The following is a 14,449-nucleotide window of genomic DNA, read 5'->3' as shown; positions in this document are numbered from 1 at the left end:
ACTAAGCTGTGCCCCCGGAGGAAGGATAAGAGGGTTTAGTGAGGGTTGCTGTGTGTGATGTCCCATACACATGCACAGACCTGGCTACACACACGCACATTCATTGAAGAGAATGAATGATTGCATTAGTATAATAAAAAAAAAATAAAGGAAACAAATGAGTTTTCTGAAAATATGTTTTTGCAGGCATTTCCACTACAGGTGAAGGCAATTAAAAAACATTATTTATGTATATATCTTGTTAACAAGTAATTATGTCTTTGCTGATTACTCTGCAGGACTGCCATTAACAACCCTCTTGGCAGTGCACCTCAACTCTATTTCCGGTGGTGAGAAATAGTCCAACTTAACAGATAATGTCATTTTGGCTGTGTGGCTTTTAAACCAGCATTACTTACTAGTGTTGAGATGTGAGGGCAGTTGTGTGGTTGTGTCTGTCAGAGTGCAGCATATGTGCGTGGCAGATACCGTCAGTCAATACACCAGTTGTCATGATCAGCTGACAGGAAAGAGGACAGATTGACTATCGACAAGGCTGGACTAATGAAATGAAGCCGGGCATTACTTCTAGAAAAAAAAAAAAAGAAGTTAACAGGACCAGTGGACACAGAACTTTAGATTGGAAACTTTTCTAGCTTTATGTGCACTTATACTGCCATATGTTTGTCTCTCTGTTTGCCTGCTTTCTCATTGACAAAGAGCTGACACACAGACACAATGCCCAAATGAGAAAAAAAATAACACCTCTCATTAGGGACCCTCTGCAAGGCAACCCCCAGGGACAGGGACGTAACTGTACCCTCAGCTGAAATAACTTTGAACCTGAGGCATGTTTAATAGCTGTCAAAACTGGTAAATCAATATTCCTTACTTCACCCCAGACCATAGTCTCCTGTTAAAACCCAGAAAAAAAGAACATTTTGACTCACACACCCCTTTGTGGTAAACTCAATTGGCAATTTGTTGTAAGAGACATAAATGTAACAAGTGCAGAGCAAGTGAACTGATGTACATCTTTCAATAAAGACCATTATGAACTAAGGAAGCTAGCGTGCAAGCAACTCCTGTAAGGTTACAACTTACAATTATTTTTATTATTGGTTAATCTGTAAATACTTTTTTGACTAATAAAGTCATGTTTAGTTTATAAAATGTAAGAAAATAGTGCCAATAACAATTTCTTCAACCAACAGTTCAAAATATTAAGATATTAAATTCAAAATGCTATAAAACAAAGAAAAACATTACATTCTCACATTTGAGAAGAGCTAGAATTAGCAAATGCTTAGCATTTTTACAGTTTTACTTTACATAAATTAATGTGATTTCTTGACTGGCTCATTGATTAATTGAGAGCAACTACAACTTTAGCTGATGATTTTACTCCCACTGGAATATAGTACAGCAGATTTTGTGCAGACGGTCATTTAAAAATAGTCCGACATTTGGCTGGATTTAAAAATTTCTATTTCGTTGCTAAAGAAAATCTAAACCTAAAACTGCAATATTGGTCTTATATTGGTGGCGCCTGCAGCTCATTAATAAGTGTGATGCTTTCAAATACGGTACTAAAACTAAGTGAAAATATGGCATTCATTAAATAATTACTCCCCTATATGAATGTTTTCAAACATCTGTTGTGTTTGTTCATGAGGCCTAAAGTGGAAGTTTGGTATTGAGTGTAATCAATAGCTTTCTAATTAGAAATCAACAAGGGGACAGCTGTTAGTCACTTAAAAGGCAAATACAATATAACTACCAGATGCTTTACTGCGTGTGTGTGTGTTTGTGTGAGCATCTGTGTGTGCATTGTAGGCAATGCATTTTCTGTTTTGTTTGTTGGTGTGTTGTTTTGATTTTCCGAATGTCTAAACTACAGGTATAACTTATCACCGGTAATAAACAGGCTGCACATTCCGGAATCAAACATTGTTACAGGTTCATTGTTTTTGATGTTTTGTTGTTTAGCAGGTGAGAAAATAAAAATGTTGGAACTCAAGTAAATATTGCCACAAATTGCTGCACATCAGGTTCAGGGCAGTCAGTTATGCAGGGACTAGAGGTGTGAATCTTCACTGATCTCCCGATTCGATTACGATTATGATAATCACATCAGCGATTCAATTCGATTCGATATCTCGATGCATCACGATGCATCAAATACATTTTTTATTATTAAAGCCATATAGGATATTTAATTCATAGCTTTTCAAGCTTTAAAAACAAAACATTCTGCAGTGCTCTAATACTAAATAAATTGGATACATAAAACTACAGCACTGAGCACATGGCACTTCCTGAATGTGCAAAACATAACAGAATATGTAAACAGAAAGGTTGTTAGTCATACATTAAATTGTAAACAGGAATAATCGATTATGGCCCGGCCGATTATCAATGCAGCATCGTCCATGTCCACGATTCGATGCATCAATTATTTGATTAATTTCAACACCTCTAGCAGGGACCATGTACTCATGAACAAGAAAGAACAATTCTTTCCACAATTACATATGCTTTTTTCTGGTTTGAATCACTGAGTCACTTCCAAGCGATGAATTACAATCACAAACAGAGCACAAGTGCAGGGCTGAGTCTAATGCACTTACAGTAGGGGTAATATTCAAGGTTTCAAAGTTAAAAAGTCAGAATCTAACTGCCTCTCTGCACACAATTGATGAACAATATGAAGTTAGAATTTGTCTGATTATTTGTGGATATTCTTCAGGCATCACTCTACCACAACAACATTTTTTTGAAGTGTAACACAGAGGTGATGACAGCTAGGAATATAAAATAATAAAAAATAAAAAAAGATCAAGTTGCTAAAAAGTCAATCTCTTACTATGATGAAGACTGATTTCTTATATCTGAATAAAATGCATCAATGTGTGGGATGCTGTATCCGTGGGCAAAATGTGTACCAACAAAGAATTCATGAGCACGTTTTCATTCCTGGACTTGAGTTTAGTGTACAGATGGACTGCCTGTTGGAATTCTCATTCATACTTGCAGTGACTTTCAAGAGAGTAATCTGCCAATATCTAAGCCGAGCTAAATAGAATCAATTAAATCAAAGATTTGCTGTTCTACATTTAGAATGTGGTGAGTCAAATGGCACATTTTATATTCTAGTTTTCACAAAAAGGAGTCTGTGTGGTATACCAAGTGTTGCAACACAAAAACAAACACATTTTTTTTCGAGATCTTTAAGATGATGAAATCAATATAAATTTCCTTTTGTTCAGCCTGCGTCTGTATCCGTAGATTCTCCTCAGTTAACTACTCCTAATGGTTAATGGCTTAAATGAGTCCATTAATCCTCTGATTCATGTCCTACTGTCTGGCAGCATCAAATCCAGCATCATTACCTCCCATTAAAGCCAATGCTGATATTAGTAGCTGGTATACAGCAGCTATCTAATCACATTAAGAGTTTATGTAATTACAATCCTAAAAGACTTGATGTAATGGAGGCGTGGGGATACATGATTTGATGACAAATCCATGCTGTACCTTTTAAATTAATTCATTGAATACAGAGAACAATTGATATTTGTAAATAAATGTTGGTGCTTTGGGCACATGTACTAAAGGACTTTCCATCTTGCTATGCTGCTCGTCTTTCCACAAAATCTTTTAGACACAAGTAAAAAATCAAAGCTTGTGAAGAATAGTACAATGCAGCACACCTTCCTATATTAATAGTTTATTTCTAGTTTGTGTGAGATAAACTGCAAAATCGGCCATTGAGTCAAATTGTTTACCCCCCATTCAAATGAATGGAACAGAATGTTGAAATTTTACACATTTTCAGTTTTTCATGCATTTTCAACTGCTATCTAGAATATACTCATTCATACATTTACAAAGAAACTCCATTCAAACGTGAACACAATATTCAACATTGTTTGAACTTCCATTATACAACAAGTAGATCCGACCAGGCAATCTGATTGGTCATCGAGACATTTAGAAGATGCTCAAATCAGCATGACAGCACACACCCAGAGCCATTTGAGCACACCAGGCTCATCACTTTAAAAAATACTCTGCCATTTCCATGTCAACATTACAGAGTTGAATTTAAAAAAATATGTTCTTGAAACATTGTATTAATGAAAATAAATCAGGAACCACAGTGGAACACACAGAAACTCTCCAACATATTCATATGAAGTGATTCATCGGGTTAAACAATGCTCTGGAGTTAACTGTTACTGGTAATGTTTGCATCACATCTGCTCTGCCGGTGGCACGTCACTATGGAAGATATAGCTGCTACATGTGAATTTTGCGAGCTTAATCTGTTAATCTGTCGATAGAACAATTATTTTTTCCATCAGATATCTTAGTTACAACACAATTATCAGCAGTTTTGTGTTTGTATGTGTGGTATTTATTCAGTTTGGGAAATCCCACCATCTCTACAAAGCTAACGTTATCTTAATTGACTGGTTGACAGGTACATAGGGTTCAGATGTACTTTTCTCTGAAGAGAGAAGTGAACTCACATGCACCTTAATGGAGGAACATACATATGCTCACACATACAAGCCCATTTACTTATTTTCTTCCTCTCACATCTATTGTGTCTGCACAAAATCCTGAGTGGCAACTTAAAAATCAGATATAGAGCGAGGACATGTTTTACCATACCCATTTGCACCATACAAATGCCAATCAAAATAATGGAGGCATTTGATTTAAGGTTTGTTATAGGTGCTAGTTTTCTTTGTGATTCAAAGCTGAAAAGTAGTAATTAGTGTCTGTGGTGCTGTCGTGGTACACTGGAAGGCTTGGTAAAATTACATATATAGAGACAGCAGGGAACCCCCACCATATTACATGTTCTCTTTCTTGAACATGTTTTGACTTTGTTTGTGTTAGTGTGCACAGAGGAGGTATATTTTCTTTTTTAGACTTGCAGCCGTACCTACAGCACAATGCTTGGTTGATTGTTTGTCTGGTTTTGAAAAATTCTAAATAGCAGTGAAAGGCCACAGTACAGTGTCTCAAACTGAAACACAAAGTACGTTGACAATAAATAGTTATCTGGTAAAGTGCACACTTGAAAATGCAATATGGAAACACGCAAACAATATAACAATATGATTTATCAATTTACTGTGAATGTTCAATCCGACATTTTCTGGCGAGGGACGGAGTGATTTTGGGGACCTGCTTGGAAGTTTTGTACACAGACTATATACCTGATGCACAAGCATTGGAAATCGTACTGTAGGTGATGGGGGAAAAGAAACACCTCCTTGTCTTTTCTCTATCACTTTCTTCTCATTTTCATTTACTCCCTTCTTATCAGGCCCAAAAGTGACCAGGAAAAGTTTTACACTGTTTAAAAGAATTTGTATGACCTATCAGGGAAAAGAAAAGTGTTGCCTCATTGTCTTCCTTCAACTCCAACAAGACATTTTTTGGGACATGAAATACATACCACACAAGTGAGAAACTACAACTGCCCTGCAGCATGAATGCTCCCTTTTTCTTTTGCATGTGGGAAAGAGAGCTGCGTTGTGCTTTGCTGCTCCCAGGCATGTGGTAGTGTTGATGTGACAATGGGTTTGAGATAGTGTGAGGCTGTGTGCAGCTTCTGGAAAGTGACTCAGCAAGAGCTTAATGAATGACAAAGAAGAGACCAGTACACATCTGAAGCTGAAAAGCCCCGCAACCTGGATTCACCTGTGTTCTTGTGCCCAGTTCATGTTCAAATTATTGAGTTTCAGAGACAAAAAGAAAGAGGAAGCTGGAGCCGCTCTGCCTGCAGTCCATTATCAGTTTCTATTTCCCTCCCATCTTCCCATCGTCTTGTCTTTTAGTACAATTTCTTCCAACTGGATTCTTTGTGGGGATGTGCTTTCACTCATATCTTCACTCTATTTCACCCTAACCATAGTGCTGTTTCCTTTCCATTTTCTGCATCCACAATCCCTCTGGCTCTCTCTATCCCCCTACCTCAGACAAGACACGCATCTCAGTGCCTTGTCTGTTCAATATTTCATCACTGGTGGGAGGATGTTTTATTTACCCTGCCCGGGACACCCGCAGTGAGTCACTCACAACAGAGAGACACCGAACAATACAGTAGCTGGGGAGGTCAAGGGGTTCCAGCTGGGAGTTCCAAAGTATGAAAAAACAACCATTGGGATGCCAGGGGCATTGTGTGTACAGTGTGTGTGTATGTGCATGAGTCACAGTGGTCATACAGAGAGGTCAAAGCAAAACAACATCCCAATTAGCTGAACAGGAAAGGCATTTAAAATCACATGGGAGCATGGGATATGAAAGACAGATATTTGACGTGTGAGCTGCGAAACACAAAGTCATGCCAAACAGAACAATCTGAAGCTTCCCACTGTGTAATTCTCCCATCATCTATCTATACAATAGGTATCCAGGGCAGAGGAATATCAGTTCATCTATCTATCTATCTATCTATCTATCTATCTATCTATCTATCTATCTATCCATCCATCCATCTATCTATCTATCTATCTATCTATCTATCTATCTATCTATCTATCTATCTATCTATCTATCTATCTATCTATCTATCTATCTATCTATCTATCTATCTATCTATCTATCTATCTATCTATCTATCTATCTATCTATCTATCTATCTATCCATCCATCCATCCATCCATCCATCCATCTATCTATCTATCTATCTATCTATCTATAAATTGCAGGAACATCTGTCTGTCTGTCTTTCTGTGTGTTATGCGCATTTCTCTCGAACCGTCAGTCCGATGGATTTCAAACTTGACAGGTGTCTTGCTACGGGCACGAGTAAGTGCAGTGCCAAGTTTGACGTTGTTAGAAATGCAAAAGATATTGTTAAATATATAGGTAAAAGAAGCACACACTGGCTTTTGTTGCTCTAGCCACTGGCCACTCCCCCTCTCACACTGTGGACCAGAGACAGAGAGCAGCGGAGCTTTGGCAGCTAAAATGTGACATACATCTCAGACCCACAAAAATGTACAAAGTTGCAGTACTTTGGACTTTTGACTTTGAATAAACAAACGACAATTCCCAAATTTAAGGAGGTTTCAGAATCCCACACATGCAAAGCAAAACCAGCTATAGACAACAAACAGACAAAGCATGATGCAGGCTATCTATCTTATAAAGCCAGACGTATCTGTATATATGTGTGTGTCCGTGTTAGGGGGCGTGTTTGGGGGGAAGGTAACCTGCACATCACATGCAGACGTAATCTCTGAGATTATTCCTTCACAGCGCTATGTAGGGCTAGGTACCGAACATCGATACTTTTATGGCACCGAAAAAAATCCAATCCTATGAGTATCGAAAAATTATTTATCTTTCGGTGCCAAATTTCAGTTCCAAAAGCGTCTGAGCACGTAAGCGCAAGCTTATCTGTCCTCTCTGCATATTGACACAGAGCGGAGCTCCGACCGACACGCACGCACGCACACGCACACACACACACACACACACACACACACACACACACACACACACACACACACACACACACACACACACACACACACGGAGAGGTGCGGACGGAGTAAACTGTCTGCAGTTTTGTTGAAGTCGGAGAGTCACGGTTAGTAGTTACAGTTTTTTAAAGCTTCACGCAGACAGCGTTTGCTGCCATGTGATATTAATGGCGATCCGAAAGCAGTCGCGGTGCTGTTGACGTTACACTTCCTCTTAAGCGTGTTATATACTGGTCGCAGCGCAGCTGGCGCATACAAATGTGACGTCATGAGATCGCCGTGACTATTTATACCTGCGCTGGTGGTCGCGACACTAGTTTCAGTCTTCTCCTGAACAGCGGTGGCGCTAATGAGCAAATGCTACCGACGTTGCTCTTTCTACAGACTAGAAGAAGAAGAAAAAGGTAAATAACGGCAGAACTGGCAGCAGCATTGCCGTCAATGCTTCGTCGGATCAAGCCTTTCATTCACCATAAAAGAACTCATCTTAACCCAGTAAGTTTACAAGAGAGACTTGCAGTCACTCTGAGAGTCCTGGCATCCGGTTGTCGGCAAACTCATTCAGGCCTCCGTTTCCGCTTTGTCGCGCGCCGCTGAAAAAAAAAGAGCCGTGCACGACCTCGGCTTGCGCGCCATAAATCAGACGCGACCGACCGGATATTACGGAAATTTGACATCACAATGTTGCGCGCCACCTTGGATGCGTCTAGTATATAACGGCCATTAGAAAAGCAGGCAGAACGGTGGTTTCTCTGCCCTGATGTCTGACTGACAGGCTGAGCTTGCAAAGCAAGGCACTTTTAATAATGTTACTCTGAGTGAGCAGTTTTACCTGAATTTTTTAATTTTGATAACTGTTTTGATTCACAATTAGGTGGAAAATAAAAGCTTTGTGTTTAATGTATTTTTGTTGATGTTGAAATGGATTTTAAAACATATGAAAAGTATTGTTAAGGAACCGGCATCGAAACTGAGGTATCGAAATTGGCACCTGATCAAAAGATTTTGAACGATACCCAGCCCTAGAGCTATGCAATGCAAGAAAATCTCAGAGCTGAACCGGGCAGACACATCAGTTTTCATCAGACTCACCCTGGGTCGGGTTAATTAAGTCTACTGCTAACTTACGATACTAATAACATTACCGTCGCCAAAATACCCCCCGCGAATCAAATCCCCTACTTCACCATTAACCGTGAAGCCACTAAACCTGTATGGAAATGAACACGTTCTCTGCTGAAGTGTTGAATTCGTTAACGATCATACGGCACAACCTCTCTCTCTCTCTCTCTCTCTCTCTCTCTCTCTCTCTCTCTCTCCCTTTTTTTACACATTAAACGTGGAAATTTCAGTACCTGAGAGTTCGTAAACACAAGCTTATCTGTCCTCTTTGCATATGACAGAGAGCGGAGCTTCGGCGCAGTTTTGTTGAAGTCACAGTCAGTCACCGAAATGCCGACAAAGTGGTTGCAAGTGTGGTTACAGTTGAACAAAAATTCACGCAGACAGCGTTTGCTGCGATATATTAATGGCGAGGCGAAAGCGGTCGCGGTGCTGTTGATGTACACTTCCTGACAAGCAGGCACAACTGTGGTTTATCTGCCCTGGGGACTGACTGACAGGCTGAGGCTGTAAGGCAAGGCAGCTTGATTTCTACAGCACCTTTCAGCAACAAGGCAATTCAAAGTGCTTTACATGAAACAGTAAAGAGCAGTTAAAAACGGTCATGATGAAAAAAAAAAGAATAATATACAAATACAAGAATAAAAGAATAAAGAATACAAGTTACAGTGAGTAAGAAATTAATAATTATTCAACTCAAGGTTGTAGGGATGGGTTTGGGAGGAGAGAGGGAGGGGTTTTATTTTTAATTTTAGTTTAGTAGCCTAAACAATGCATTTTTAATTTTAAGTTGAATTCATTGTAATTGTAGACTGGAGACTAGAGCTGGTATATTTTTTAAATATTTGTACTGTCATTACAGCGATGATGCTGTCAGTTTACCTTTTATGTTTTATCTTCAAAAGTGCACAATAAAATGTGAAACTAAATTTGAAACAGCAAATTGTAATTTCTATTATCCAAGTGTTTCTTAGTAACACAGTGGAAATTAGCAGAAATGTGAATATTTGGTTAGCATGTTGACTTACGGTGTGTGCCCCTAAATTTTCGGGTTGCGCCCTTAAAATTTTCAATTGTGGGCCACTGTGCTCCTAGTGAAAAAACTTAGTCTGTAGCGCACTGCCATGAGTCCATGAGGCTAATGTCTGATTACTCCACATTTTCATGATGTGTGATATTTTGTGATTATATTCTGAATCTGCAGCGCTCTCTGTCAGGTAAATATAGTAGTACAATGTCTTCCTCTGATGTAGAAGTCGCCTACACTATAAGTCAGTAGTAGGATATACAGTGGAGTTGCATATTAAGTGGTTTGGGGTCCTTCTGTAAGTCATTTTGGGGTACAATTTGGTTTTGAAGAATTCTACAAGCAGCAATGCCACAGGCCCGTTCCAAACAGTCACAGCTGTAGTGTCTGCTATTTGGGAATTATCAGCTAAAGCTTTTAGGGTCAGATGGATACAGACATTTCCAGTAACTGGCAGCATTTACAGTAAATGCCACCTTTCTGACAAAGGAAGAGTAACATTATTTTATTCCGTAAAATCCCCATGTTTGTTACTATAGGTACAGCAGCACAATAAACACAACCTGGAGGCTGTGAAAATTATCTGATTTGCATTTTGCACAGGCAGACAGACTCAAAGTTTATCAAAACAATACAGGAGGCAACAAATCAAATGTGATTAATCACATGGTTTTGTTGTTTTGAAGGGTGTAACAACCTTTTGAGGGTTGTAGGTCTGGGAGAGTGAAAACCTTTTGTAACAGACTCAACAGATTACTTTGAAAAGCTACAGTAAAGAGACAATGGAAAGCAGGTGCAGCAGATGGAAGAAAATACACAGCAGGAGAGACAGATAGAGATTTTATGACCCTGTCTTCTTAAGGATTATCTGCTGTATAAGTGGCCTTTCATTTACATTCAAATAAACAAAAGAGGAAACCCACCATTAATGTTACATGATTGGAACCTGCCTTCACTCAAATTGACTAACCAATGTTTTATTATAACAAAAACACACTAAATCTGAACTTTTAATTTTTACATGTTAACATTAGTAATGCTTGTTAACAGTGAGTAAACAAAAGCCTTTACTGTCAATTTTAATCAGCTGAGAAAAAACAAATAATGTATGTTTTTATTATATTTATACCAGCAAGTTACAAAAAATGCATATTGTACATTATTCTCCATGGGGTAGAAGAATGAAATTATTACTTTTTTCATTTTACAAAAGCAATTGAAATACATTCAAATTCAAATTCTTTGAAAAGAGTATACCCAATATCCCTGCAGATGTAAGACTGGTGTTACATATGAAATGATTGAACTAAACAGTGCATGAGTGCACACCATTTTAGGATTAGAAATTAATTTGCAATGGTTTGATAAATGAGGGTTACAGCATGTATGCATGTATATGGTTATTTGCCTTCCTTTACAATCAAGTGCAGTCAAGTGTTTCTTTTACTGTTTCTCTGTCAAACTGAAAGGACAGGCTGGAAAGGTACAGAAACCACATGAAACTTAACAGCATTGCTACTAACAATGATGTTTTCATAACTTCTGGGTTGAAAGCCTCTCCATCTCTCCTTCAGATATGAGACATGCTGAGGAATTATGAAAAATCTAAGCTTTATCATGAGTTGATCAGGGCAAGGTCTCTAAGATCAGGACGTGGTAGGTCACAAGTATCAAGGTATCAAGGCCTCTGTGCTCTTCCTCTGCCCAGACACATTCATGCTAATTACGGAACCTATTGAGCTAAACAAGATGGAAGAACAAAACCTGTCTCGTCTGGCTAAAGATATTCATAAGCCACCAACGCTAAACACACCGATGATAATATCTGGGCCAAAATGATGCAGCAAGTTTGTAGCTTATAACGGATTAGAAAAGTTTGCAAAAAGTGCTTGAGAGGGACACACAATGTTTGTCACATTTGTTTGAGAGTCACTAAAGTAATCCATTAATCAAGAAATCAAGTCATGTTATTTAAATAAAGTATGTTTGCACTTTGTTATGAACTTGGAGTAGCAGTAGACTATAAATGGAGTGAGTGAAACTATGCAAGCTTTAAAAAGTCCACCTGTTGATTCCAACATGATACTGGTACCTTCACACATTGCATTGCATTTGGTAATTCAACACGCTACAGTTCTTCCTGGTAGGTGGATCTTGATTACACTACCTGAAGGCTGGCTCCTGCTAGTTACTTGTACTTTACTAGCTGAGGTAAAAGTTCCCCCTTTGCTAGATATACATTGCTGTACCTGTGTGCAGCTGCATTACTGAATCTCATGCTTCCTGCAGATACTTAAAGTAAACACCTTCCATGTAAAGGATGTAATTATGACTCCTGAACGACTGGATTTAATGTAAAACAGCTAGAGTGTTGAGTTTGCATTAAAAGCAAACTGCAGCAACAGTAAGGTAATATAGCAAAGAGGAGCAGAGCATAACACAGCGATGTTTGTTACTGAAATATGATACTCAGAATACTGAGAAAATTACAAATAAAGGCACGTTAGGTAAACTGTACGTAAAAATGTACATTATTATGATACTTATCACAAGCACACAAAATCAGAGATCAGAGGCTTAGCATCATCTCCTCTTATATTGCCTCTTTTAAATAGCTGATAAACAGTATGTCCAGCGCCAATGTGCAACTAAAATCAAAGTAGAACAAAGGCTGCTAATGAGATCAAAGTGGAGAGCTGTTTCCTCCCAGCTTGATTCATTCATGACACACAACAGCCTATGTGTGATATAATTTCAAAGAGCTACCCACATGTCACAAATTAGCTAGTGACATGCCTCAAATTAGCCTTTGTTCTGCATCGAACCACACTGAGACTGAGTAATTGGGAGACTATGATGCAGGACGAGGAAGTGATGAGTGTGAGGCTAATACTGTACGTGTGAGACAGAGGCAGAGAGAGAGAAAGAGAGAGAGAGAGAGAGAGAGAGAGAGAGAGAGAGAGAGAGAGAGAGAGAGAGGGAATTCACATTCTCAGTCTTAATCACCATGTAAAAAATCATTCAAAGTTTCACAGAGACAAGCTCAGTGTAAAAGCACACATTAAAAACGAATTACACTGGTAATTAAAGAAAGAAGAGCGACGATATTGTGTAATTCATACTTAAGAAATGTAACTAGTTCTTCCTTCACCCTAATGTACAATAAAGTAGGGAAAAGGGCAGAGATGGATAAGAGAGTGTAAATCAACGGGTGATTAGTAAGCATTGTGCTCACGGATATGAACTGATTTGAACTGAGATTTTATACAGTAGAAAGTATGACTAAAAGCAATTATTACAATAGAACACAGTTATACAGTATATGTCAAACTCTATATTCTAAATATGGGGATGGTAGCCAAATGGAAAAGAAGAGATGTAGTTAAATGTACGGCTGTCCAGATCAAGTTCTTTCGGCCTCGATCCTTCAATAATGTGTATCTGCTGATACAGAGTCTGATTCAATATATATTTACGGAAATGTTGATTAAATATGTATCTGAAGCCATGAAATAACAGTTGTACAGTTGCCTTCTAAATTCAAAACTATAAAGTTGACAAACTTAAATTATTGATACGATATGAATGAAAGTTTAACTGGGAGAATGTAAGTCTTGAATTGACGTGAAGCGATACGCTAGAGAGATGTATTGTAGAAACACTCACAATTTATTTTGGCCTGCCATCAACACACTCTCATTGTTAATTAACGACAGCTCATTTGACCTACCACCAGCAACGCTTGTCATTTAAACCGTGAAAGCAATGGTCAGCACTGGCTGAAATGGGAAGCTGCTAGCTGAATGTTTTGTACACTGCTCTACGTCAATAAGAAAGGAAAGCTAACAGCTTTGTTACCATTGAAGTTTAGCAGATGCATGTATTTTGTCAGGTTGTCAGAACAGAGTCAATTACCAGTTTTTCCCATTCACACGCTCTCGTTTTCAAAATGATCGCTCAGTGGAGCTAAAATATGAAAGCATCTGCCCCGAAACCTATCAGTAGGAACGGCTCATGGCCTAGCTAAATGTAATAGAAAAGTACATACATTCTTCAACATAGAGCTGGGCAATAAAACAATATTATATCGATATCGTTATATGAGAGTGGATATCGTCTTAGATTTTGGATATCGTAATATCGTGATATGACATAAATGTAGTCTTTTCCTGGTTTTAATGGCTGGATTACAGTAGAGTGATGTAATTGTTTGAATTTACCAGACTGTTCTAGCTTTTCTATTATTTGCCTTAATCCACTTAGTTATTATATACACATTAATGATGATTATTTATCAAAAATCTCATTGAGTAAATATTTTTTTGTAAAGCACCAGTTGTCAACCCTACAATATCGCCGCAATATCGATATCAAGGTATTTGGTCAACCATATCGTGATATCAGATTTTTTCCATATCACCCAGCTCTATTTCAACAGTACATGCTTCACTGACACTCATTTTAGTGTATGTATTTATTAAACAAAATCAAAGCAGCGTCTTTATTCTTCTCTGTTGTCTTTTGTTAGTCATTTTGCATTATGTTCCTACTGCAAAGATGACATTGGAAAGCAAAGCACAAACCTTGAGTTATTCTACTTTAAAATGGCCTAAAAATGCCCAAAAAATAATCTTAAATCTTTGCACCACTATGTAAAACACAGCACAGGCCAACTCTGCAAAAGCTACTCCCATAAAAACTGAGATCTGCCAAAATATTGCACACACAAACGCACATCACACACAAACAACAAGCACATTCAGATACTATGCGAGCAGGATTCCAAGGATGCAGCAAAAGTGCATTTTTC

At 38.3% G+C, this 14,449-nt stretch overlaps 1 protein-coding gene across 6 annotated transcripts in view; it reads right to left on the bottom strand.

Annotated features, from left to right (window-relative positions):
• The window catches only part of cadm2a (cell adhesion molecule 2a), a 227,660-nt gene that overhangs the window by 105,040 nt on the left and 108,171 nt on the right, over positions 1-14,449 (bottom strand). The window contains exon 1 of one of the 6 annotated variants that reach the window (XM_039777198.1): positions 399-466. The exons of the other annotated variants lie outside the window; for them this stretch is intronic. Within the exon in view, the coding sequence (XP_039633132.1) occupies position 399 (1 nt within the window). The 5' untranslated portion in view covers positions 400-466. Of the gene's footprint in view, positions 1-398; positions 467-14,449 lie in introns of those variants that run through there. 6 annotated transcript variants of the gene reach the window in all.

The sequence above is a fragment of the Perca fluviatilis genome, chromosome 16, assembly GCF_010015445.1.
Source record: "Perca fluviatilis chromosome 16, GENO_Pfluv_1.0, whole genome shotgun sequence".
Classification (NCBI taxonomy): domain Eukaryota; kingdom Metazoa; phylum Chordata; class Actinopteri; order Perciformes; family Percidae; genus Perca; species Perca fluviatilis.
This window is presented reverse-complemented; position numbering and strand designations above follow the sequence as displayed.